A 27,457-nucleotide genomic window follows, 5' to 3' on the forward strand; every position below is an offset into this window, starting at 1 on the left:
GCCCTACCATACCCTGCCTTACCGTACCCTGCCTTACCGTACCCTGCCTTACCTTACCCTGCCCTACCATACCCTCCCTGCCTTACATACCCTGCCTTACCATACCCTCCCTGCCTTACCTTACCATGCCCATCCATACCCTGCCCTACCATACCCTGCTTACCATACCCTGCCATACCATACCCTGCCTCTACCATACCCTCCCTGCCTTACCATAGCATACCCTGCCCTACCATACCCTCCCTGCCTTACCATACCCTGCCTTACCATACCCTCCCTGCCTTACCATACCATGCCCTACCATACCCTCCCTGCCTTACCATACCCTGCCTTACCATACCCTCCCTGCCTTACCTTACCCTGCCTTACAATACCCTCCCTGCCCTACCATACCCTGCCCTAACCATACCCTCCCTGCCTTACCTTACCATGCCTTACCATACCCTGCCCTACCATACCCTGCTTTACCATACCCTTACCATACCCTGCCTTACCATACCATCCCTGCCTTACCATACCCTGCCCTACCATACCCTGCTTTACCATACCCTTACCATACCCTGCCTTACCATACCATCCCTGCCTTACCATACCCTGCCCTACCATACCCTCCCTGCCTTACCATACCCTGCCTTACCATACCCTCCCTGCCCTACCATACCCTGCCCTACCATACCCTGCCCTACCATACCCTGCCTCACCATACCCTTCCCTACCATACCCTGCTCTACCATACCCTGCTCTACCATACCCTGCCTCACCATACCCTGCCCTACCATACCCTGCCTTGCCATACCCTGCCTTGCCATACCATCCCTGCCTTACCATACCCTGCCTTACCTTACCCTGCCTTACCTTACCCTGCCTTACCATACCCTGCCTTACCATACCCTGCCTTTTCATACCCTGCCATACCATACCCTTACCATACCCTGCCTTACCATACCCTGCCTTTTCATACCCTGCCATACCATACCCTTACCATACCCTGCCCTACCATACCCTGCCTTTTCATACCATCCCTGCCTTACCATACCCTGCCTTACCTTACCCTGCCTTACCTTACCCTGCCTACCATACCCTGCCTTACCATACCCTGCCCTACCATACCCTGCCTTTTCATACCCTGCCATACCATACCCTTACCATACCCTGCCCTACCATACCCTGCCTTTTCATACCCTGCCATACCATACCCTTACCATACCCTGCCCTACCATACCCTGCCTTTTCATACCCTGCCTTACCATACCCTGCCCTGTTGTCGTAATCTCCATCCGGAGCACTGGGAATGTTTGTGGTGTTCCGTGTTCCATATCGGAAGTCTCTCCTCCCTGTAACAGAGTAGCATAATCCCCTGTGGGGTTTGAACTGGAGCTGATGATGACAGAGAGTTTACACACACACACACACACACACACACACACACACACACACACACACACACACACACACACACACACACACACACACACACACACACACACACACACACACACACACACACACACACACACACACACACACACACACACACACACACACACACACAGTTCCTGGGAGACATGCCATTGGTATAACACCGAGTACATGCTGCAGAGTGATAGCACTTGACATCATGCTGATATGATATTACATCTTTCCAGCAGTGACAGACATAGTAGTGCAGATTGACAGACACTCTGTCCTTAGCCAATCACTTCAGGCTACCAGGTGCACCATGCAACCTAACTGGCGTACCAGTAGTTCATAGTTAAATAAATACATGATAGGATTAGTGCTTCCTTACAAGCTGAGGATTTGAAATGGATATGTCCTTTAAGGTTTTTAATTAACACTTGATTGGGGGAGATTAATGGGTAAACCTATAGGAGTTGTTAGGTAATTTCCTCCGGCTGCATAAAGTGTGTCTGTCTGTATGTGTGTGAATGATCTCGGTGATACGTGCTGACAGTGTAGGAAACCAGCCACAGACCAGTCTAATAGATCAGCATGTGTTTATCTCTCTAAATTAGGAGTTGGACTTTGCTGTGGTTCCTCAAGACCCTTAGCTAATTCAGCTGTAAATAACGCAAAAACACAATCACAACTTCATCAGCCAAACTACAGTGTATAATAACTACTGTATAAGGCAAAAACACAGTCACAACTTCATCAGCCAAACTACAGTGTATAATAACTACTGTATAAGGCAAAAACACAGTCACAACTTCATCAGCCAAACTACAGTGTATAATAACTACTGTGTAAGGCAAAAACACAGTCACAACTTCATCAGCCAAACTACAGTGTATAATAACTACTGTATAAGGCAAAAACACAGTCACAACTTCATCAGCCAAACTACAGTGTAATAACTACTGTATAAGGCAAAAACACAATCACAACTTCATCAGCCAAACTACAGTGTATAATAACTACTGTATAAGGCAAAAACACAGTCACAACTTCATCAGCCAAACTACAGTGTATAATAACTACTGTATAAGGCAAAAACACAGTCACAACTTCATCAGCCAAACTACAGTGTATAATAACTACTGTATAAGGCAAAATCACAGTCACAACTTCATCAGCCAAACTACAGTGTATAATAACTACTGTATAAGGCAAAAACACAGTCACAACTTCATCAGCCAAACTACAGTGTATAATAACTACTGTATAAGGCAAAACCACAATCACAACTTCATCAGCCAAACTACAGTGTAATAACTACTGTATAAGGCGAAAACACAGTCACAACTTCATCAGCCAAACTACAGTGTATAATAACTACTGTATAAGGCAAAAACACAGTCACAACTTCATCAGCCAAACTACAGTGTATAATAACTACTGTGTAAGGCAAAAACACAGTCACAACTTCATCAGCCAAACTACAGTGTATAATAACTACTGTATAAGGCAAAAACACAGTCACAACTTCATCAGCCAAACTACAGTGTAATAACTACTGTATAAGGCAAAAACACAATCACAACTTCATCAGCCAAACTACAGTGTATAATAACTACTGTATAAGGCAAAAACACAGTCACAACTTCATCAGCCAAACTACAGTGTATAATAACTACTGTATAAGGCAAAAACACAGTCACAACTTCATCAGCCAAACTACAGTGTATAATAACTACTGTATAAGGCAAAATCACAGTCACAACTTCATCAGCCAAACTACAGTGTATAATAACTACTGTATAAGGCAAAAACACAGTCACAACTTCATCAGCCAAACTACAGTGTATAATAACTACTGTATAAGGCAAAACCACAATCACAACTTCATCAGCCAAACTACAGTGTAATAACTACTGTATAAGGCGAAAACACAGTCACAACTTCATCAGCCAAACTACAGTGTATAATAACTACTGTATAAGGCAAAAACACAGTCACAACTTCATCAGCCAAACTACAGTGTATAATAACTACTGTATAAGGCAAAAACACAGTCACAACTTCATCAGCCAAACTACAGTGTATAATAACTACTGTATAAGGCAAAATCACAGTCACAACTTCATCAGCCAAACTACAGTGTATAATAACTACTGTATAAGGCAAAAACACAGTCACAACTTCATCAGCCAAACTACAGTGTATAATAACTACTGTATAAGGCAAAACCACAATCACAACTTCATCAGCCAAACTACAGTGTAATAACTACTGTATAAGGCGAAAACACAGTCACAACTTCGTCAGCCAAACTACAGTGTATAATAACTACTGTATAAGGCGAAAACACAGTCACAACTTCGTCAGCCAAACTACAGTGTATAATAACTACTGTATAAGGCAAAAACACAGTCACAACTTCATCAGCCAAACTACAGTGTATAATAACTACTGTATAAGGCAAAAACACAGTCACAACTTCATCAGCCAAACTACAGTGTATAATAACTACGGTGTAAGGCAAAAACACAGTCACAACTTCATCAGCCAAACTACAGTGTAATAACTACTGTATAAGGCAAAAACACAATCACAACTTCATCAGCCAAACTACAGTGTATAATAACTACTGTATAAGGCAAAAACACAGTCACAACTTCATCAGCCAAACTACAGTGTATAATAACTACTGTGTAAGGCAAAAACACAGTCACAACTTCATCAGCCAAACTACAGTGTATAATAACTACTGTATAAGGCAAAAACAGAGTCACAACTTCATCAGCCAAACTACAGTGTATAATAACTACTGTATAAGGCAAAAACACAGTCACAACTTCATCAGCCAAACTACAGTGTATAATAACTACTGTATAAGGCAAAAACACAGTCACAACCTCATCAGCCAAACTATAGTGTAATAACTACGTTGTTATACACTCACGGCTATTTCATACTATATTTGTCCTACTTGTAAAGTTTTTGCGGTTTCTATTCTCATTCTATTCATGTGAGAACGGTTCGCTGTGTGGAAATTGCTGGGTGTTGCAGAATGGAAATTGCCGGTTGCACAATTACGGCTATTCAGCCAGGGCCATGTGGGTCACTGTCACTCCTCTCTGCTGCAGATGAGAGAAGGATAAAGAAGGATGAAAGACCCAGGTCCAGCTCTCTCAGTCTGTACTAGACAATAGCCTCTCTACTTCCGTCTAGTGCTGCCCCCTCTTCATCAAAACTTTCATGCTTACAGTGGAGTGGTTGTTGGTGAGCCACGAAATGACCTCTCCTACCATCCCACTCATCCATCCCACAGGCCCATACCCGAATAGTGGTGATTGAAATGTCTTGTGTAGAGTTGATTCCCCACATGATTCCCCATTCTACATGACAGAGAGGCATTTCTCTTCTACCCAATGCATTTTTATCTGAATACTCTACAGTGTTGAATCCTCCTGAACTTATCCTATACCTGGGATAGGATAAAGTAATCCTTCTACCCCCCCCCCCCCCCCCCCCCCCCCCAAAAAAAAGATATAGATGTACTATTGTAAAGTGGTTGATCCACTGGATATCATAAGGTGAATGCACCAATTTGTAAGTCGCTCTGGATAAGAGCGTCTGCTAAATGACGTAAATGTAAAATGTAAATGAACTGGCCCCAGAGCCATGTCTCTGTTGCCTGTACTCGGCCTCTCATAAAACACTGTATCATTCATGTCAGCCTTATTGTTGGGCTTTGGCCCCTCGCGTGTCTCTCACACTCACCCTGCCTTCATCTCATCTCTCTGCATTGTACCACTCGTCACGTCCCAGGTTTAGCATTCGGCGTTTTGTTTCAGCTGTCATCCCACCGCGCAAGGCAATTGTCAATTAAGACCCCGAAGCGCTCCTCCAATCCGACGGCATAAAAGCGCTCAATAGTAGGCCTCACAGGAGGCCGGGATGTTTATTGGAGAACAGACGTGGATCTGAATAACTCATCTAAATGAAAAGTTGCTGCTGCTACCTGGTCAATACCACCCCACGGTTTTTGACGTGCTCCTCTCTTTGCTTTTTCCATTCTCTTGTACTCTTGGGAGTCGGTTTAATATGAAGCGGTGCGAGGTAAATAACGATGGCGAGGGCAAGGGCTGTGAAATTCCTTATTTGTATTAGCGTGACGAGAATATAGGCGTACCCCGCCGCTACTGTCGTCGCTTCTCTCTCAGCCCCCCACCCGGCCTGTGTGTGTGTGTGTGAGTGTGCGTCGCCCGTATATCAATTTGCGGAGGCGGCAGTGATCTGGGGAGAGAAGGGAAGGCCACCATTAATGTGTTTCTGATATTCCAGCGGGTATCATAGCATGGCACCGGGGTAAACGAAGCAATCATCACTCAAGATTTATGGGCCAGAAACGGTACCGCAGACGCACGCCACGCTTGGCTCACCGCCGCCAACGAGAGACAGGAGTTGGATGAGGAGGAACACGGGGATACAAATGTGCATTGCGTTAATCACGTACATCCTGTGAGGCTGCATACCACTAAAGTGGCTCTGTTTCTTTGCACTAGCAGAAAAGTTTCCACTCCATTTTGGCTCTGTCGCTTGTTTTGTTTCACCCTGTTGAATGGTGTTTTGCACTCGGTCGGTAGAAACTGTTGTTGATGAGGGATGATGATGAGTGGCCCTTGTAGCTGGATTACAGCATGTGCTGTATCATCATAGCTCTGTGCCTGTAAAACACAGTGTGACAGAATGTTGTGCACTTCAAAGCAGGGACACATGAAGTAGGAACGCTGCCTGGCACTTCTGCATTCATATGAAGAAAAGAGAGCATCTTCCTGGGTAATAAAAGTTTTTTTATGAAGGTTCCTTCCTGAAACGGAAAGACAGAATGAAAGGGTAGAAGAAATAAAGCAATTCAAAACATGTTTGAAGGAGAACAGGAAATATGTCACACCTGAATTGACTGTACTGCGACTGGATACTGTTGATTCATCTTCCAGTCAAACATTGAAACTAAGCAAAAAGTTTCTGGTATTGTACAGATATGAAGATGTTGATATTACCATTCCATCCAATACCTTCTTATTTCACTTATATGAGACTTACATAAGTTAGTGGAGGCTCGTGGGTTCGATTCCCGCTGGGGACACCAATATTAAAGCATCTGATGAATGGCATATATTATAATTCTATTGCATAAGCACAACATTCCTTTTTACTGAATCTTCAGCTCTGTCTGCAGGGAAGGTGTCTGACGTCCGCGCCGCGAGGAAACGGCAGCAGCTGAACAACCTGGTCGCCATGGTGACGGAGCTGGCCGGGCCGGGGGACACAGTGGAGGATTTCTGCAGCGGAGGGGTGCGTCCGTCAGTCCTTCCGTCCCTCTCTCTATCCTTCCATCCCTCTCCGTCGGTCTGTCCTCATTAGTCTGTCTGTCAGAAATCAGGATGAAAGTGTGCATTTCTCCTCTTATCTTCTTTCCCCTCTCTGTTTTTGAAAACCCTTGTTATTCCATGCACAGCCAGACAGACAGGAGAGAGATGGAGAGGGAGTGGAGTGATGAAGGGAGTGTACAGTACACTTCACAGCAGTAGCGCTGACTGGGTGGATAATGGGTCAATATTGGAATGGACAGAGCGGTAGGCCACTACTGATCACCCAACCCCTTTGATGTGCTCGGCTTTTCTTTGAGCCTTGTTTTTCCTCCGTATGTATTTGTCTTGTCTTTTTCCGTGTTGTGTTTTTCCAGGGCCACGTCGGGATCATTCTGGCTCACACGCTGCCCGACTGCCAGGTAGGTTGAAAGTTGAAACTGTCTTGTCTACCAAGTTGAAACTAGCTCGCCATTTGCTCGCATTAGGGTGGCTTGACATAATTGATACAGAGTTACACATTCGTGTTGTGTTTTTCCAGAGAATTTTTGATTTTCGAGCATGTTGTATCTCATTAATTTCTTTGCAAATAACAATCTTAGTAGGACAATTTAAGTATTTTACACTGTAGAATTGTATTTTTCCCCCAAATAAATCTTAGACTTTTAGCCTATAGCTGTCCAGTAAGCTATTCATAACCTTGGAGGTAAGAGTCAACTAAGAGTAACGTTAGATTAGCAAAGTGTAAGTGGTAATAATATATAAATAAATAATATGCCATTTAGCAGACACTTTTATCCAAAGGGAATTAGTCATGCGCGCATACATTTTTTACATACGGTTGGTCCCGGGAATCCATTTGTTTTGCCGTAACAAGAGCAATGCTCTACCAACTGAGCAACAGAGGACCAGAGTTGATTAGCTAAAAGTAAGCGGTAATCTTGTATGGTTAACTGTAGGTAATCCTGATAGAGAACAAGGAGGAGTCTCTGGTTAGGGGGAAGGTGAGGAGTGCTGAACTGGGCCTGACCAACATAGGCTTCATCCAGGCCAACCTGGACTACTTCACTGGACCCTTCCACATAGGGGTGAGTACAGATGAATATTATATTACAACTTATTTTTGATATAATGTAATATGGTCATTTAACAGATGCTTTTGTCTGAAGGGACTTACAGGACTGTCGACGTTGACAGTGGCACGTGCATGCAGTTTGTGTGTCCCATAAGGAAATCAAACCCACAACAAGGTGTTGCCAGAACTATGCTAGTCTAACCCACTGAGACATTCATATTCACTACACAGACATTAATACAGAAGCTCATTCCATCTCTTTTACTTGACGTACTTACTGTACACCATGAGACTTACTACTGTCAAAGACAGCTTAACAAACGGTTTGATTTCACCAGTACTTCTAGATGGCTCATCTTCTCAAGTTGTCAATGTGACACTTGAGAGAAGACTCAGTTTGCACACGAAAGGAATCCTCCACAGTCTTGCTGCTTTCAAAGTGTCTTATCTACATTGTCACAGAGTAGAGCAGCAGGATTCCTTTTTTGTTCAGTTATGGATTTAGAATGATCTCCTGGAACTTATTTTGCGATAAGTTTAGCCCACTTCCGTATGTTTGAATGTTTGAGAGGAAACAAAGATGGCATTTCCTTAGAAAAACGTTTTACTGCTCATTTTGGTAACTTCTGCTCTCCAGTTGATTATAATGGGGACCTTGTCCTTCCCTTCTCTGAGGATTCTGTCAGAAGAACATTACGGCCAAGCTTTTCAGTGCTTCGTTTTCATTAGCAGTACCTTTTTCTCCCCCGCCGCCTCCTCCTCCTCCTCCAATACTTTGAAAAGAAAACACATTTCCCTCTTAATTGCTTATTTTGCAGAGCGTTGAAGTGGAGCGTAAACAAACACCCTGCCAAAAGATGTAGGAGCAATATGTGCTATTCAGGCAGAGGTTAGAAGGAATAACCGTTTGGAAGACTAAATGTTTATCATAAAGGCAAAATGTTTCAACTCCCCAGCTATTTGCACCGTTTATGACGTTGACCTCTCATTTTGACCACATGATTCATCTTGACTCCGCTAGTTGACTCGTTTGCATCTGTATCAACCAGCGGGTGTGTGTGGGTGTGTGTGTGTGTATGTGTGTGTTGTCGCTCGTTCACACACAAGTCTCCCTTGCTGTGCTAGATAATTGTAATTGTGGTTTATTTCACTCAGCGAGCCGCTGCTACCACAGTTCTAAGTTACTTCACTTGTTCTCTCCTCTCTCTCCTCCACACAGAGTCTGGGCCAGATGAGATTAGAGCCTACAATTTACTGTGTGTGTGTGTGTGTGTGTGTGTGTGTGTGTGTGTGTGTGTGTGTGTGTGTGTGTGTGTGTGTGTGTGTGTGTGTGTGTGTGTGTGTGTGTGTGTGTGTGTGTGTGTGTGTGTGTGTGTGTGTGTGTGTGTGTGTGTGTGTGGGTCTCCCGCAGTGTATTTCAATTCCTCTCCTCTCCTGCCAGAATCGAATAAAAGCCCACGTTCATCAGCGGCACTCTAACGATCTGAACTGCCTAATTAGTCCCAAATTAAACGAGTTGTCGTTAATTACGCTATTATCAGGTCTATTTTGATTCTGCTTGTGTTGGTTGTTGGCCACAGAACAGGTGCTTGTTTGATTTAGGAATTCATTAGCTTGGTTCAACCAGCTTGGATGCTAACTTCCCCGTTGTGTCACTTCACTCATCACGGTGAGGTCAGAGTTCAGTCAGGGTTAACCAGGGTAGGAAGTAATCTCCCTCGCCCCAAATGAACTGTAAGGCCTTAGTGTGTATTAAACCTAGATGCTAAGTGTTGGTGTTAATCATGTATTTATTTGATAGGGACAGATACAATGAAAACATTCACCTTCAACTATCAAGTGTCAGATCATCGTTCAAAATAATTGATTGGACATGTCTATTGTGTTATATTACAGTATATCATGTCTCTAAAATATGCGAAACATAATGTTTAAATCTAAATGTTAAACATGTTATGGCCGTCTCTCCTTCCAGTACGTTATGTTACTAGGTGTTCAGACAGAGTGAGTCGTCATAGCTGAGATTCAGACTAGAATCTGTACTGTACCCCCTGGCTGAGGTCCAGGAGGTTTGTCTATCAGTCCCTCCCTAAAAGAGGTCATGATGTAGACTCTGTGATATGACGTAGATGCAGAAAGAAACAGCGTAGTGGGTCAATTTCCACAACTTAAGAGCGTTGCTCGAGGCTCGACCTCTCCATTGTGAAAGTGTGAAGCGAACGCGTGCACGTGCGCAGATACTGTGTGAGGAAAAGTCTTGCATCTCGCTCATCTCAGTATCTGCGGTGATACCTTTTAAAAAACAAAATGTAAAATGTATTCTATGCCCATTTATTCTCCCAGGTACATTATGTTACGAGGTGTTCAGACAGTGAGTCATCGTAGTGAGTTTCAGACGAGACATTGTGCTGAAGGCTTCCTCCTCCCTCCAATCTCTCTGTCTGTGACACCAATAGAAGGTACACTATATGACCAAAAGTATATGGACACCTCCTTGTCGAACATCTCATTCCAAAATTATGGGCATTAATATGGAGTTGGTCCCCCCTTTGCTGCTATAACAGCCTCCACTCTTCTGGGAAGGCTTTCCACCAGATGTTGGAACATTGCTGCGAGGACTTGCTTCCATTCAGCCACAAGAACATTAGTGAGGTCGGGCATTGATGTTGGGCGAAAAGGCCTGGATCACAGTCGGTGTTCCAATTCATCCCAAAGGTGTTTGATGGGGTTGAGGTCAGGGCTCTGTGCAGGCCAGTGAAGTTCTTCCACACCTATCTCGACAAACCATTTCTGTATGGACATCGCTTTATGCACAGTGGCATTGTCATGCTGAAACAAGAAAGGGCCTTCTTCAAACTGTTGCCACAAAGTTGCAAGCACAGAATCGTCTAGAATGTCATTGTATGCTGTAGCGTTAAGATTTCCCTTCACTGGAACTAAGGGGCCTTGCCCAAACCAGCCCCAGACAATTATTCCTCCTCCACCAAACTTTACAGTTGGCATTATGCATTGTGGCAGATAGCGTTCTCCTGGCATCCGCCAAATACAGATTAGTCCGTGGACTACCAGATGGTGAAGCGTGATTAATCACTCCAGAGAATGCGTTTCCACTGCTCCAGAGTCCAATGACAGTGAGCTTTACACCACTCCAGCCAGCGCTTAGCATTGCGCATGGGGATCTTAGGCTTGTGTGCGGCTGCTCGGACATGGAAAGCCATTTCATGAAGCTCCCAACAAACAGTTATTGTGCTGACGTTGCTTCCGGAGACAGTTTGGAACTCGGTAGTGAGTGTTGCAACCGATGACAGACGATTTCTACGCGCTTCAGCACTCAGCGGTCCCGTTCTGTGAGCTTGTGTGGCCTACCACTTTGCGGCTGAGCCGTTGTTGCTCCTAGACATTTACACTTCACAATAACAGCACTTTCAGTTGACCGGGGCAGCTCTAGCAGGGCAGAAATGTGACGGACTGACTTGTTGGAAAGGTGACATCCTATGACGGTGCAAACGATGAAAGTCACTGAGCTCTTCAGTAAGGCCATTCTACTACCAATGTTTGTCTATGGAGATTGCATGGCGGTGTGCTCGATTTTACACCTGTCAGCAACAGGTGTGGCTGAAATAGCTGAATCCACTCATTTGAAGGGGTGTCCACATACTTTTGTATACATAGTGTATATTGTGCTGAAAGCTTCCTCCCATCTCTCTGTCTGTGGCACCAATAGAAGGCATATTTATACCTGCTGTTATTAGATCTAGTGCCTAACTACAGGTCCAGACCAGCCACTTCATGGAGACCTGCTCCACAGCAATGTACTCTCCACAGTACTGTGTGGGTTGGGGAGTGTGTTTGGTATCTACTGTAGTCAGGGTATGTTTTTCTACACACTCACACACACACACACATGTGGAGAGACCTTTAGCAAGTGTTTATGCGTTAAGGAGAAAGATTTATTGAGAAACAATTCCCTTGGTTTTGTGCAGAGGAGTTTTAACTTTTTAATAGCCCAGAGTTTCTAACACATTATCTGTGTGGACTCAGCCATGTAGTGTGTGTTAGTGCGTGTGCACCTGTCCGTGGTGTGAATGCACGGCATATTATTTAGTGCTGTCAGTTAGTGCCCACTCCCTCACCCCCAGGTGCAGCCCATCATGCTGAATAATCCCAGTATGTATTATACATGACTCCATTTATAGCCCTAGATAGTCATTTACTCAGGCTAATTAGCTTGTTCCCTATTCTTAGCCATGGAGGCTTGCTCTCTCATTTTGGAAGAGCAAGGCGTGTGCCGAGCCAGGTGTGTAATCAGTTTGGCATCAGAGCTGCTCTATTGGAGACGAGGGTTTGTCCTCCATAGATCTCATCTCATAGAATATCCACCAGTGTATCCCTCCTCTCCTTGTACTCGAGTGATGGCTGAGGCCTACACCTCACCACCACTCCTCTCCTTGGGGAGAAACATTGAGCCAGGTCCTCAGAGGAAGAGAGAGTAGTGGAGCGTAACGTCTGGATACTGCTGAGAAGATCTGATCTGGAGCTGCGTCAGTCTTCAGTGCTGTCCCTTTATCTTCTCTCTCTTTCTCGCGCTCTCTCTTTTCTCTTTCGCTCCCTCTTCCTCTCTCTATCGCAGTATCGATCTATCTTTCTCCCTTCATTCTCTCTCCTCTTTCACTCTCTGCTTTCTCCCCCTCTCTCTGTCTCCCCACCACTCTCTCTTCCCCCTCTCTCTCCCTCCCTAGCCCCCTCCACCCAGCAGGGGTAGAGGAGTTTTAGGCTCTGAGTAGACTAGAACAGTGGGAGTCAAAGCAAAGCTGCTCTGTGTGGTAGTTACTGTAGTTAGGTTATCTCTGCTCATCACTGACAGCCCCCTATAGCCCTGACAAGTACATCATTTATGATACAGTATTTGATAAGAGTGCAAATCAACCACGATGTGTAGAAAGTAATACCGGGGAAAAATGTTAATTCAATACCAGAGGTAATAAGCACCGATGCACACGGGGTGTGATATATTGCCGTGGTTAACCGTGAAGTGTTTTTCACACTGAGACTGTGTGTGTGTGTGTGTGTGTGTGTGTGTGTGTGTGTGTGTGTGTGTGTGTGTGTGTGTGTGTGTGTGTGTGTGTGTGTGTGTGTGTGTGTGTGTGTGTGTGTGTGTGTGTGTGTGTGTGTGTGGACCAGGGTGTATTAGCTGTGAATAATGAGTTTCAGAGCTCATATTTCAGCCCACTGCCTGTTGTTATTCATTATGAAGAGAAGTTGTACTCATGCAAAAATGAGAGGGGGAAAAGAATATTGTGGACCAGAATCTTCTATAAGATCCCCTCCCACCCACCCACCCCCCAAAAGACGGGTGAGACTAATAAAGAGTGCTTTTTTCCAAACAATCCTCAAACCTTTATCGGCTCGCATTAATCCATAATTGATACCGGCCTCCACAGAAGCCTCTGGCTTAATGGAAACAGGCTCTCCCCTACGTGGACAGTTCCTTTCTTTAGTCTAGTTTTCCAATTGTTTCTTTAGTCTTGTTTTATCACATGGTGTGTCTGTGTTTTCCTTTGCAACGCTCCCTCTTGAGTAAGTAACCAATACAAGCACACAGAGTAGTACCCTCCAAGTGTTTCAAGAACAAAGAATACATTTGGAATTTATATGCAGTGCTTCCTCCTCAGAAATGCAAAACAGCCAACAACAACATTCCTCTGGTCTGGTTGGCAGGAAGGACTTCCATCTTTATCACATTACTACAAGGAGGAGGGCTAGCTTCCAAGATGGCCGACGATAAAAAAGGCAGAAGGATGCCTCGGAATGTGTTCCCAATATGTGGCTAGTAGCTTCTACTCTTAATCTTTTCTTTTCCGCTGCTCGTGCTAAAGTCGCCGGTGGTCTTTGTGGTATTGCTGTTGTCGGCCATTCTACTTCTGACACTTTGCCTATACTGACCTCAATGCACCATTTCACAGGGATTTCCCTTCACTGGTATAATAGGTTTAACGAGATGCTGCCATGTTGTTGGAATGAAAACCTGAATCTACAGTATGCCTCCAGGACAAAAGACTAAGGAACCCTGGCTTAAAGAGTTGCATCTAACGTTCCAGCACTCTGGTCCTCCTATAAGTACCTGTCTTCTAGTTCCCCTACGTGACTGGAACGATGCCTCCAGATAGTCATGCCAAAGACGGGCCAACCCAGGCCACGGTACTGCAGGGCCCCGGTGTGGTCGGGGGAGAGGCGCTCCGGCATTGGCAGCCAAACAACAGGAGGATTAAGGTCCCTTAAATCTCTAGGCTGCAGTGTATTTCTCAGGAGCCCGTCCAACTCTCCCTGGAAATGCCTGGCTGAGGTGTTCTGAAGCCTTCTGCCGCCACCACAGAATGAGAGAGGAGCGTATACAAAAACTTGGCTGCGGTTTTATAGTTACGGAAATGTCAGAATCCACAGAGAAAAGCCAAGCTGTGACGTGGATGTGAAGGAGCAGGTGGTATATATTACAGCTGTGATGGATTACAGCAGTCAGCCTGCCACGATACATTTGATGTGGACTTAAAGTAACGTTAGGGGACGTTCATCCAGAAAGAATGGTCGTTAATTGCTCTTTAGCGGGGGATTTGCTATAATTAGAGTCTCAAGTCTTGGAAGAGGTTGTCTCGCACATTGAACAGAATCTGTTGTACGTGGACGTGGCCGAATCAACATGTATTATCTCGAAAATTGTCTCTGGGGTTCTTTTTGAAGTTCTCCCAACACCTCATTTTGGATCCTCCATTCAGAGCTGATGACGTTGGAGAAATACTTAGGCGTTAGCTAGCTAGTGTTTCTGACTGGGCTCCAATGCCAGGGTGCTGATTGAAAATTACCAGTAGTAACAGTAGGCTGATAAGTACTACCCAGAGCCATAATCTTTAGAGAGCTAGGACAACTTTTACAATGCTATATATTTTGTTCTAGTTCTCGACATTCAGATAGTTACATAGCATTGTTTAAATATTCCCCTTGTAATGTTAATGGGGAGCTAACATGGCTGCCTGGCCCTGGTCCAACCTACTCCCAACTAAAAGTGGTTCCAGGTGCTCAAGTCCACCTTCCATAGATGTTATGGGATTTTGATGGTCTCTTCAGTCGAAGAGGCTCTCCTCAGAATTATCAACATCTACTAATCCAGTGTTTACCAAACCTCTCCTCGAGTACCCCAACCATGCCGCTTATCTGATGTATTTCAGACAGTACTAACACTCCGGAATCAATTTGTCAACTGATCAACTATCACTGTACTAATGGATATCGACTTGAAGTGGGCCCCCAGGACAAGGATATTAGGAAAACAGTCTGCTACAGTAGAGTCCTAGAGGTTCTCTCTTTCTCTCCATCTCTTTCTCTCCATCTCATTCTCTCCATCTCTCTCTCTCCATCTCTCTCTCTTGCTCTCTCTCTCTCTCCACCCAGCATCCTCTAACCACTCCTCTGGTAATGTCTATTGAGATGCAGAGCATCAGGCTCAGTTTACCTGCTCAATGGGAAACCCGGTCCCACCGTGCCTCCACTGCTAAACAACTCAAAAGTTTGTTTACTCCACACGTTCAGCATCAAATGGCTTCTTTAACTAGTTAATCAGTGATTTTTTATTTTCTTCTCCAAACGGTTCGGTTTGTTTTCCCTATTGACTCAGGGTTAGGTTTGCTATCCGAGATGTTTTCCAATGAGGCGTAACGTATCGTGATGATGTGATGGATGCAGAGAAAGAGGGTGTTCTGATTGGGTAATTTTTAACAAATTTGTGTGCGTGTGTGCCTGTGTTTAACGTGTGTGAATGTGTTTTAACGTTTTAACGTGTGTGTGTCTCCAGGTGGCCCTCCATGCGTGTGGCGTTGTGACAGACATGGTGGTAGAGCAGTGTATCCAGGCGGGAGCGACCTTCGTGGTCAGCCCCTGCTGCTACGGCTTCGTCCAGAACACACTGAGGTTCACCTTCCCCAGGAGGTCTGTCTCCCTGTCTGTCTCAATGTATGTCTTTCTGCCTGTCTCTCTGTCTCAATGTATGTCTTTCTGCCTATCTGTCTGTCACTGTCTGTCAGTCTGTCTACGTTGTCTTTATCTTGTGCCTCCTTACCCATCTTCTTCTGTTATCTTTATCGACTGTATCTCCCACCATTTCTGCCTCTCTCTCTCCCTCTCTCTCACTCCACCGGTCTCTCCATCTTCATTTGTACCTCTCTGCCTCCTTCTCTATCTGCGTTGGTCTCTGGCTTATGTTTTCTTTCACAGCATCTACGACTTCTGTGTCACCCTGCTCTCTCATTCAGTCAATTCAATCAGCATTAGGAGAATGATCTTTCACTACAGGGCTGCTGTCACAAAATGACAGAGTAAAAAAACTACTGCATAACCAAATAAGTTGGCGAACATGAATCACTGATCACTCCGAAAATGTCTTCTGCTCATTTCATTCTGGGGCCGAACCGAAACAACTTATGCGTTTGATGCCTTGATATTTTCCTAGGCTGAGGTATGATCCGAAGAGTGTGAATTGTGCTTGAGGGCATGAACACGAGGGAGAGGGAGAAAAATGTAGGAGCTATTTTTTTATGCTGTTGTTCCTGTTGTCATGACAGCACTCTGACTGGCTGGTGTGTGAAGTGGCTGGTATGAGAACTAGGACGAAAGATACATGACATGTTGACAACACAAAGGCCTCAATGACCACAAAACATGGTATTCTAAAGAGAGAATGCACTGAAGGTTGTGGTATATCATTGCTACTGGCATAGCTAAAGGCTGTTACTGGATATGAGGTGGGCCCTGTAGCAGTGTCAGTATTCATGCTACTCTGCAGTACACCACAGCCTTAACTAGTTCGTCCTCAGGTTATGGTCCTGAAGACAAACTTTCACCAAGAGTCAACATACCAAGTTCAAATTCCCAGGTGTTGAAGTGCAACCTGCAGAATACCTGAGTTTTCTATATTCAGCACCTGCTCAGGAGCTTTGGATGTGTGTACATAATTTTTACAGTCCGTAGGTATGGAGTTTGTGACCGAGAGGCTATAGCCGGCCAAGTGAAACATTGGAGTCCTCAACTGAGCGGTCTGACTGCCCGTGATGTGACATGACCTTTGATGTCTTCGGTGCCATGTCCACTATTAGCTAGCTTTAAGCTCTTTCTCGCTACTCTTTAACATCACAAACAAACTGCCTGTTTCCCAGGACATCGGATAAAGAACTTGCTCAAAATGAGCATTGTTTTTGTCACATATGGAGTTTATCATCAGAAGATAGTTTGTTATATCATGACTTATCAAGACAAAACAAGATGGACTTAGTATGTGAATGGCAGTGTAAACAATAAACACTAGTACAATGCAGTACAAATAGTTTTCCCACAGAAAAGCACAACGTGGAGATTTACTGAAAAGTTTTTACACTTTAATCGTCTTTTCTCTGAGCATTATTCCCAAAATCACTCACTTCTTTCAAATTCTCTCTTTTTTGCAGCAAAAGGTTTCTGGAGACACTGAGTTACAAGGTAGGTTCAATTCATTTCAAATGAGGGTTAGATTTCCCACGCAATGTATTATTTGTTTGGATGCATATCATATCAGCAGCGAAGATTGAACTAAGTCAGATTTAATTTGTTTTTTTTATTTATGATAATTGCGAACAGTGTTCTCCTACACAGGCTACAACAGTTTTGACCCCTCAGTTATAAAGCATAATAATTTACACTCATGCTGAAACCTGTTGCTCCCTTGCCGGGAATTACAAGAGGTTATTTATTTATATATATATAGCATTACTAAAACCTAATAGACTCCGAAGAGCCCTGTTTCAGATGCAAAACACATGCATGGTTTAATTTCAAGTGGAGTCCTAGTCACGTTCTTTTCCTTTTGCTGACTCTCTGCAGAGAGAGAGGAGGGGAGAGAGAGAGAATAAACTATCTGACCTCAGAAATAGCTCTCCTACTTGATTTATCCTGAATGTATCCTGGGAACTAAAGCCAGCTTTTACAGGAAGTACATCGTTACGATACCACTAATAATAATAATAATTTATAAAACTTTTATAGCGCTATTCATTACATAAAGAAATGTCAAGGCGCTGTAAAGCAACAGCAACAAAAAACAAGCAATTTCAAAACAACAACATCATTAATCATCATGAGTAGATCGACGGTCAAGAGACTGAATGTTGAGGAAGTTCATGTCTTGATTGAGGTCAGCGGAGGTTCAAATACTATACCAAATCTACATTTTAGTAATTTAGCAGATGTACTTGTCCTCTGTGGGAATCGAACCCATAACCCTGTTGTTGCAAGCGCAATGCTCTACCAACTGAGCCACACAGGAGGACAAATGCATCCTTACTTCACTCCCTTCCTTGGAGTCATCAATATTTGGTAGGTAAAAGCAAGGCTCTATGTCAGATCAGTGATTACTTCAAGGAAGGCAGGATGCCTTTTCAGAGTATCAGAGTCTTATTGCTTGACACTGACAGTGTACTGAACTGGTAGGAGATAATGACATCATTATCATCTTAATCATCTTAATGATGTATGGCAGGGTTCCCCCACTGGCGGCCCGCATGCCGAATTTGGCCCGCATTTGACTTTATTTGGCCCCCCAAGTTTTCTGAAAAAAAAAAAAAATTATAATAATTTTTGTTGGACTTAAGACTGTAAAAACAACACCAAATCAGCTCCACGTGATTTTATTTTTGGAAATCTGTTCCAAATTATTCCCACGCATAATAGAGAGACATTCACTATATATTCAAAAGTATTAGGACACCCCTTCAAATTAGGAGATTTGGCTATTTCAGCCACACAAACATTGGCAGTAGAATGGCCTTACTGAGGAGCTCACCGTTATAGGATGCCACCTTTTCAACAAGTCAGGTTGTCAAATTTCTGCCCTGCTAGAGTTGCCCTGGTCAACTGTAAGTGCTGTTATTATGAAGTGGAAACCTTTAGGAGCAACAGCGGCTCAGACGTGATGTGGTAGGCCACACAAGCTCACAGAACGGGACCGCCAAGTGCTGAAGTGCGTATAACCAAGTGTCCTCAGTTGCAACACTCACTACCGAGTTCCAAACTGCCTCTGGAAGCAACATCAGCACAATAACGGTTTGTCGGGAGCTTCATGAAATGGTTTTCCACGGCCAAGCAGCCGAGCACAAGCCTAAGATCACCATGCGCAATGCCAAGCGTTGGCTGGAGTGGTGTAATGCTCGCCGCCATTGGACTCTGAAGAAGTGGAAACACGTTTTCTGGACTGATGAATCACACTTCACCGTCTGGCAGTCCAACGGACTAATCTGGGTTTGTCAGGTGCCAGAAGAACGCTACCTGCCTCAATGCATAGTGCCAACTGTACATTTTGGTGGGGGAGGAATAATGGTCTGGGGCTGTTTTTCATGGTTTGGGCTAGGCCCCTTAGTTCCAGTGAAGGGAAATCTTAACCCTACAGCATACAATGACATTCTAGATGATTCTGTGCTTCCAACTTTGTGGCAACAGTTTGGGGAAGGCCCTTTCCTGTTTCAGCATGACAATGCCCCCTTGCACAAAGCGAGGTCCATACAGAAATAGTTTGTCGAGATAGGTGTGGAAGAACTTGACTGGCCCACACAAAGCCCCATCGAACACCTTTGAGATGAATTAGAGTTCCGACTGCGAGCCAGGCCTAATCGCCCAACATCAGTGCCCAACCTCACTAATGCTCTTGTGGCTAAATGGAAGCAAGTCCCGCAGCAATGTTCCAACATCTAGTGGAAAGCCTTCCCAGAATAGTTTAGATTTTTTTATGTTTTAAATGTAACCTTTATTTAACTAGGCAAGTCAGTTAAGAACAAATTCTTATTTACAATGACAGCCTCCTGAGTACAGTGGGTTAACTGCCTTGTTCAGGGGCAGAACGACAGATTTTTACCTTGTCAGCTCGGGGATTCCCAACGCTCTAACCACTAGGCTACCTGCCGCCCCAGAGCTGAGGCTGTTATTACTTACTTACTGACTTTATTGTCCCCATGGGGAAATGTTGTTGCAGTGTCATGTACACATTTAAAGTGTTGTTTAAATACAAAACAAAATTGCCAATACAACTTTCATAACAGTTACATACCAAAACATTAAAAAAAACAGGGGTACAGGGGGTGGCTTGGGTCTAAAATGATTTTATGAGCCTTGCGGAGGGCCCTGACCTTAACGATCTCATCCAGGCCTGTCTGTTTGAATGTGGTGATAATCCTTCTCAGCATATTGCTCTGGCTGACAGTGGCATTGCCAAACCAACAAACAATACAAAAAGTTAAAATACTCTCAATGGAAGATTTGTAAAACAGATATAGTACAGTATAGTACAGTCTACATTATAAGATCCCAGCTTTTTTGGCTCTTTTTGTAGATCAGGTCTGTACATTTACTCCACTGAAGCTTATTGTCCAAGAGGACACCCAGGGTTTTGTATACCTTTACAATCTCTATATTCTGACCTCTGATAGATGTTGCAGAGGTAGGTGTTGTACACCTCCTGAAGTCTATGCACATCTCTTTGGTCTTGTTGGTATTGAGGACCAAGTGTGATTCCTCACACCACTCTACAAAGTCATTTAGGACCGGGTCATGGTGTTCCTAGTCATCATGCAACAGGCTGATCAAGGCAGTGTCATCAGCGAACTTAACGAGGTGTCTGTCAGGATGGGAACTAGTACAACTATTAGTTATTGCAGCAAAGGGGGGACCAACTCCAAATGAATGCTTTTGGAATGATTTTGGATTGAGATGTTGGACCAGCATGTGTCCAGATACTTTAGGCCATGTGCTGTATGTGATAATAAACAAATGTAAGCAAGGTTTGAAATTATTGTTTTAGTCAAATATACACTACCATTCAAAAGTTTAGGGTCACTTAGAAATGTCCTAGTTTTTGAAAGAAAAGCAAATTTTTTGTCCATTCAAATTAACATCAAATTGACGCCTCACAAGTCCTCAACTGGCAGCTTCATTAAATAGTTCCCGCAAAACACCAGTCTCAACATCATCAGTGAAGAGGTGACTCTGGGATGCTGGCCTTCTAGGCAGAGTTGCAAAGAAAAAGCCATATCTCAGACTGCCCAATAAAAATAAAATATTAAGATGGGCAAAAGAACACAGACACTGGACAGAGGAACTCTGCCTAGAAGGCCAGCATCCCGGAGTTGCCTCTTCACTGTGGACGTTGAGACTAGTGTTTTGTCGGGTACTATTTAATGAAGCTGCCAGTTGAGGACTTGTGAGGCATCTGTTTGTCAAACTAGACGTTCTAATGTACTTGTCCTCTTGCTGGTTCGAGCCAGCTTGCGCTGTTCTGTGAAGGGAGTAGTACACAGCGTTGTACGAGAGTTTTCTGTTTTTTTTTTGTTGTTATTCTGTCTCTCACTGTTCAAATAAACCTACCATTAAAATTATAGACTGATCATTTCTTTGTCAGTGGGCAAACGTACAAAATCAGCAGGGGATCAAATACTTTTTTCCCTCACTGTAGGTGTTCCTTTTGTCCAGGTGGGAAAGGGCAGTGTGGAGTGCAATAGAGATTGCATCATCTGTTGATCTGTTGGGGCGGTATGCAAATTGTAGTGGGTCTAGGGTTTCTGCGATAATGGTGTTGATGTGAGCCATGACCAGCCTTTCAAAGCACTTCATGGCTACAGACGTGAGTGCTACGGGTCGGTAGTCATTTAGGCAGATTACCATAGTGTTCTTGAGCACAGGCACTATGGTGGTCTTCTTAAAACATGTTGGTATTACAGGCTCGGACAGGGAGAGGTTGAAAATGTCAGTGAAGACACTTGCCAGTTGGTCAGCGCATGATCACAGTACACGTCCTGGTAACCCGTCTGGCCTTGTGAATGTTGACCAGTTTATAGGTCTTACTCACATCGGCTGTGGAGAGCGTGATCACACAGTCTTCCAGAACAGCTGGTGCTCTCATGCAAGTTTCAGTGTTATTTGACTCGAAGCGAGCATAGAAGTAGTTTAGCTCCTCTGGTAGGCTCGTGTCACTGGGCAGCACTTGGCTGTGCTTCCCTTTGTAGTCTGTAATGGTTTGCAAGGCTTGCCACATCCGACGAGCGTCAGAGCCGGTGTTGTATGATTCGATCTTAGTCCTGTATTGATGCTTTGCCTGTTTGATGGTTCGTCGTAGGGCATAGCAGGATTTCTTATAAGCTTCCGGGTTAGAGTCCCGCTCCTTGAAAGCGTCAGCTCTAGCCTTTAGCTCAGTGCGGATGTTGCCTGTAATCCATGGCTTCTGGTTGGGGTATGTACGTACGGTCACTGTGGGGACGACGTCATCGATGCACTTATTGATGAAGCCAACAACTGATGTGGTGAACTCCTCAATGCCATCGGAGGAATCCCGGAACATGTTCCAGTCTGTGCTAGCAAAACAGTCCTGTAGCTTAGCATCTGCTTACTCTGACCACTTTTTTATTGATCTAGTCACTGGTGCTTCCTTTAGTGTTTTGCTCCTCGTCTTAGCGAGGAGAGACTGTTTTACTGCGACTACGTTATTTCCACTCTAAAACCCTGATGAAGGCTAAAGGCCAAAATGAAGAACATTTTTTTTAGCAACTTCAGTTGTCCTCAGAGTTGCTGAATTTCCTCTTCACCTCCCTCTAAAACCTTAGGCCAGTGGCTGTGGTGGTGGCTAACAGAAACCAATATGGCATTTCACTGCTACTGTAGCACAGTGAACCAACCAATCACAGTCTCGGGTGTGCACTCTTTCCCCCCTGAGCTAGTTGAACAGACTGACAGAGGAGCGCCATGACAGATAGCACTCCGCGGCTGTAATACAACGCTAATGATGTGAGGTATTGGCGCTTGGCGCTGAGTCATAGTGTTTGAACCTTGGCTAGGACGGTACTGTCCTGATCCTTCCACAGTGAAGAATGGAATCACTTAGAGCTAGATGATAACTAGTGTCCTCCTGGGGTTGGGGTTTTTACCATAGGGTTGTAGAAAAAGGGGTGTGGAAGATGACAAGATAGTGGATAAAGAAAGACATGAGAAGATGCCTACTGTTCCCTGGATTTTGGTGTTTTTATCTTCTGGGGAAGAAAAATGAGGAAGTGGTAAGAGCAGGAAGGAGACTGATCCTCCCAGAGTTCAGAGGTGTGGCTCTAATGATGTACAGTATGGCTTTATACAGAGACTTTCAGGAAAGCCAGGAACGAACATTCTGCTGCTGGGGTTGGTTGAAGTCTGTGTAAATAAAACATTTAATAAATATGCCATTTAGCAGATGCTTTTATCCAAAGCAACTTATTCATGTGTGCATATATTGGTGTATCAGCTGATGAGTTTTAGCTGTAGCTGTGTGTGGGGTGAGTTTGAGTTAACATTCTCTCGCTCTGTGTTCTCCCTCCATCTCTCTCTATGTGTTCTCCCTCCATCTCTCTTTCTGTTCTCCCTCCATCTCTCGATCTGTTCTCCTTCTCTCTCGCTCTGTGTTCTCCCTCCATCTCTCTTTCTGTTCTCCCTCCATCTCTCGATCTGTTCTCCTTCTCTCTCGCTCTGTGTTCTCCCTCCATCTCTCTTTCTGTTCTCCCTCCATCTCTCTTTCTGTTCTCCCTCCATCTCTCGCTCTGTTCTCCCTCCATCTCTCGCTCTGTGTTCTCCCTCCATCTCTCTCTCTGTGTTCTCCCTCCATCTCTCTCTCTGTGCTGTATTTCCATCTCTCTCTCTGTGCTCTCCTTCCATCTCTCTCTCTGTGATCTCCCTCCATCTCTCTCTCTTTCTCTCTCTGTTCTCCCTCCATCTCTCTCTCTGTTCTCCCTCCATCTCTCTCTCTGTGCTCTCCCTCCATCTCTCTCTCTGTGATCTCCATCTCTCTCTCTCTCTGATCTCCCTCCATCTCTCTCTCTCTCTCTGATCTCCCTCCATCTCTCTCTCTGTTCTCCCTCCATCTCTCTCTCTCTCTGATCTCCCTCCATCTCTCTCTCTGTTCTCCCTCCATCTCTCTCTCTCTCTGTTCTCCCTCCATCTCTCTCTCTGTGCTCTCCCTCCCTCCATCTCTCTCTCTGTGTTCTCCCTCCATCTCTCTCTGTGCTCTCCCTCCATCTCTCTCTCTGTGCCCTCCCTCCATCTCTCTCTTCTCCCTCCATCCCTCTCTCTCTCTCTGTTCTCCCTCCATCTCTCTGTTCTCCCTCCATCTCTCTGTGCTCTCCCTCCATCTCTCTCTCTCTCTGCTCTCCCTCCATCTCTATCTCTGTGCTCCCTCCATCTCTCTCTTCTCCCTCCACCTTTCTCTTCTCCCTCCATCCCTCTCTCTCTCTCTGTTCTCCCTCCATCTCTCTCTCTCTGCTCTCCCTTCATCTCTCTCTCTGTTCTCTCTCCATTTAGGAGCACACGATCCTCTGCCGTTTCGCAGACCAGACGGCTGTCCAGCTGCCTTCAGAACGACGCTTAATAGGTGACACACTGTCACTCAAACATACATTGTGATTGACCCCCAAATAAATGATCACCTTTTAACACAAACAGGCCACTAATGTAATTTTTTCCATAATGGCGCCGATTCATGTTGACCGCAAAGTCAAAGGGGAAATTATTGTATATCTCCATCAAACTGATACTCCCTTCAGTACCTGGGTCCATATTTAAAAAGTGCCTCTGGGAAGGCTTGCTGATCTAGGATCAGGGCCCCCTGTCCATGGAATCTTATTCATTGTGATTTTAAAGGCAAAACAAATCCTATACCAGCTCATTCAATTAGTGAAGGTACACCCCGTTGTGTTTTCACTTTGAACCGCCCTCGTACGTTCCCTACCTGACACTTCCTGTCGTAGAAGATTCCGCTGACGGGGTGCTGCCGCCGCCATGACACCCCTTCCTCAACCTCTCCTCAACTCACACTTACCGTCTTTGATCTTATTCCTTATTCCCCGAGCCTGTCAGATCTGAGCGTCGGTCCGTCTGAGACTTGAGTGCTGTAGATGCGTTTGTTGCCTGTCTGGGTCTGCTTCAGAGCCACTGAGCAGCGTAATGCGGTTAGTGGGCTTTTGCCTTTAAAGCAACCTTTGATAGGAGAGTGCCTGTGGAAGTGATCCCAAAGTCTTAATAGACAAGAAGAGAGTTGTTGGTACTGAAGAGGCCGGTCAAGGAAGCGCCTGCAGTAGAATGTTGAGAATTAGGGTCATATAAGGAAAGATGAACAGATCCTGGTGGAATGTCTTCATCTCTTATTTCGCCTCAATAAACTGATTTAAAGGCTGCTACAGTTCAGAAGAGGCCTAAGGGTGTATCCACAAAGGACTCACTTTGTTTATCCATAGTAATATGAAAGCAAATTCTTAGAATGATTAGAACAAAGGCAATTCTACCGTGAGACGGGAATATTCTATCAGTTGTTTTAGTTATGTACTGTATCTGTGCACTGCAATTCACCTCTTAGTTGCCAGTGTGTGGAATATAAAGGAATTCCATTAACCTGTTGGGGCTAGGGGGCAGTATTGAGAATTTTGAAAAAAATATGTGCCCATTTTTAACTGCAACGTGGTTAGATTAAGGAGATGTTTATCTTTCAAAGGGTGTAAGATAGTTGTATGTTTGAGAAATTTGAATTATGACATTTAATTGTTTTCAAATTTGGCGCTCTTGATATTTCACCTGTTGTTGATAGGGTGTCCCATAGCCCATAGAGGTTAATGTTCAATCAGTGACATCATCACTGAGCTCTTTTACCCCTCTCCTCCAGGTAAACAGTGCATGGGCCTGGTGGACCTGGACCGCTCCTGGGCAGCAGAGACTCATGTGTACTCTGTCAGGGTGATGACCATGGAGCCAGACAGCTGCTCCCCCAAGAAGAACATGCTGGTGGGTGTTGCTGGAGGGGACAACTATGCCACCCAGTAAACCAGAGGCATGTTCAGTTGGCACCCAAAGGAAGGTCGAAAAACCAAAGCCGCCCGGACAGGCGGGCGGCTCTGGCGGCTCTGGCGGCTCCGGACTGGCGGGCGGCTCTGGACTGGCGGGCAGCTCTGGCGGATCCGGACTGGCGAGACCCACTGGAGGCCTGGTCCGTTGAGCAGGCACAGGACTGACCAGGATGGGGAGACCCACTGGAGGCCTGGTCCTAGGAGGAGGCACAGGACTGACCAGGATGGGGAGACCCACTGGTGGCCTGGTACTAGGAGGAGGCACAGGACTGACCAGGATGGGTAAAATAGCTTTTCGGTGAAAGCACATTTTCCAATATTCTGAGTAGATAGCCTGGCCATCATGGCTAGCTATTTTGACACCCACCAAGTTTGGCACTCACCAAAATTGACAATTTAGTTCTGTTTCAAAAGTGTCTTAACTCATAAAACCTGCTTCTTACCATTTCTATTCTTTGCCAAAATTGTGTGGCGGCCATTCTTGTCTGCTCAAACAGGATTTACAGTAAGTAAAATTTATGTTCCTACCTCAAACAGGGGAAAATAAATGTATCATATTTCTACATGCTGTTTTTTGCTAATTGTATGAATAGCGATTCTGTAATAGTGCTCGGCAGTCTCCTGTCTCTCCTCTCCTGTTACGCTTGTCGATTGAAGAATTAGACCAAGGTGCAGCGTGGTAAGCTTACGTCTTACTTTATGAGATGAACACCAACAAAACAACAAAATACAAAACCAAAAGTAACGTCTTCCCTGTGGCTCAGTTGGTAGAGCATGGTGTTTGCAACGCCAGCATGGTGTGTGCAACGCCAGGGTTGTGAGTTTGATTCCCACGGGGGGCCAGTACAAAAAAATAAAAATGCATGAAATATATGTATTCACTACTGTAAGTCGCTCTGGATAAGAGCGTCTGCTAAATGACTAAAATGTAAATGTGAAATGTTCTGCAGGGCTAGACAGCACAATGCAAAAACAAGATCCCACAATCTCATGTGGGAAAAAGGGCTGCCTAAGTATGATCCCCAATCAGAGACAATGATAAACAGCTGCCTCTGATTGGGAACCACACTAGGCCAACAAAGATATATAAACATAGATTTGCCCACCCAAGTCACACCCTGACCTAACCAAATAGAGAATAAAACAGACTCTCTAAGGTCAGGGCGTGACATCTCCTAACCAATAGTCAGGTATTACAAGAAGAAAACCTAAAGAAAACCTCATCAAAAAATCAATTTGTCCTGCTTAGTTTTTAAATTGTTCATTCTAATCTGGAGGCCGTCCATGTGAGACATTCAATTCTTTTCTTTGTTCTATTTCATTTTGTATATAAAGGTTCAGAATTTGATCAAAGCAAACATAACTCTCAAACGGGGCTCATGCAGCATTTACCGTGATTCCTCAAGGATTGTTTTGCCTTGTGCTGAGTGCCAGTGAAAATAGGCCGTACTTTGCATATCCTAATACATCGACAGCATCTATGAATATTTCATGAAGGCTTGGCTGTTGGAAAGGTCAGCGTGCTGGATGGAGTACACTCTGTTGCTTCTAGAGACTAGTAGAGGGAGAAACCACAAAAACCATTAGTTTTAATGATATATTATATATACACTCCCTAAAGCTGTTTATTCTCGCAGTTGGTAGTTTATATGTGATGTCCATGCCAGAGGAGGCTGGTGGGAGGAGCTGTAGAAGGACGGGCTCATTGTAAC

General features: G+C 44.6%; 1 protein-coding gene across 1 annotated transcript in view; it reads left to right on the forward strand.

The window, feature by feature from the left end:
* Nucleotides 1-25,766, forward strand: part of LOC106602266 (glutathione S-transferase C-terminal domain-containing protein) — a 51,586-nt gene extending 25,820 nt beyond the window's left edge. The window contains exons 2-8 of the mRNA XM_082973951.1: nt 6,617-6,744; nt 7,079-7,180; nt 7,718-7,846; nt 15,677-15,810; nt 17,322-17,352; nt 24,211-24,280; nt 25,565-25,766. Of these exons, the coding sequence (XP_082830077.1) occupies nt 6,617-6,744; nt 7,079-7,180; nt 7,718-7,846; nt 15,677-15,810; nt 17,322-17,352; nt 24,211-24,280; nt 25,565-25,722 (752 nt within the window). The 3' untranslated portion in view covers nt 25,723-25,766. The remainder of the gene's footprint in view (nt 1-6,616; nt 6,745-7,078; nt 7,181-7,717; nt 7,847-15,676; nt 15,811-17,321; nt 17,353-24,210; nt 24,281-25,564) is intronic.
* The last annotated feature ends 1,691 nt before the right edge of the window (nt 25,767-27,457 follow it).

This window comes from Salmo salar, chromosome 04, assembly GCF_965601325.2.
Source record: "Salmo salar chromosome 04, fSalSal1, whole genome shotgun sequence".
In the NCBI taxonomy this organism is placed as follows: Eukaryota; Metazoa; Chordata; class Actinopteri; order Salmoniformes; family Salmonidae; genus Salmo; species Salmo salar.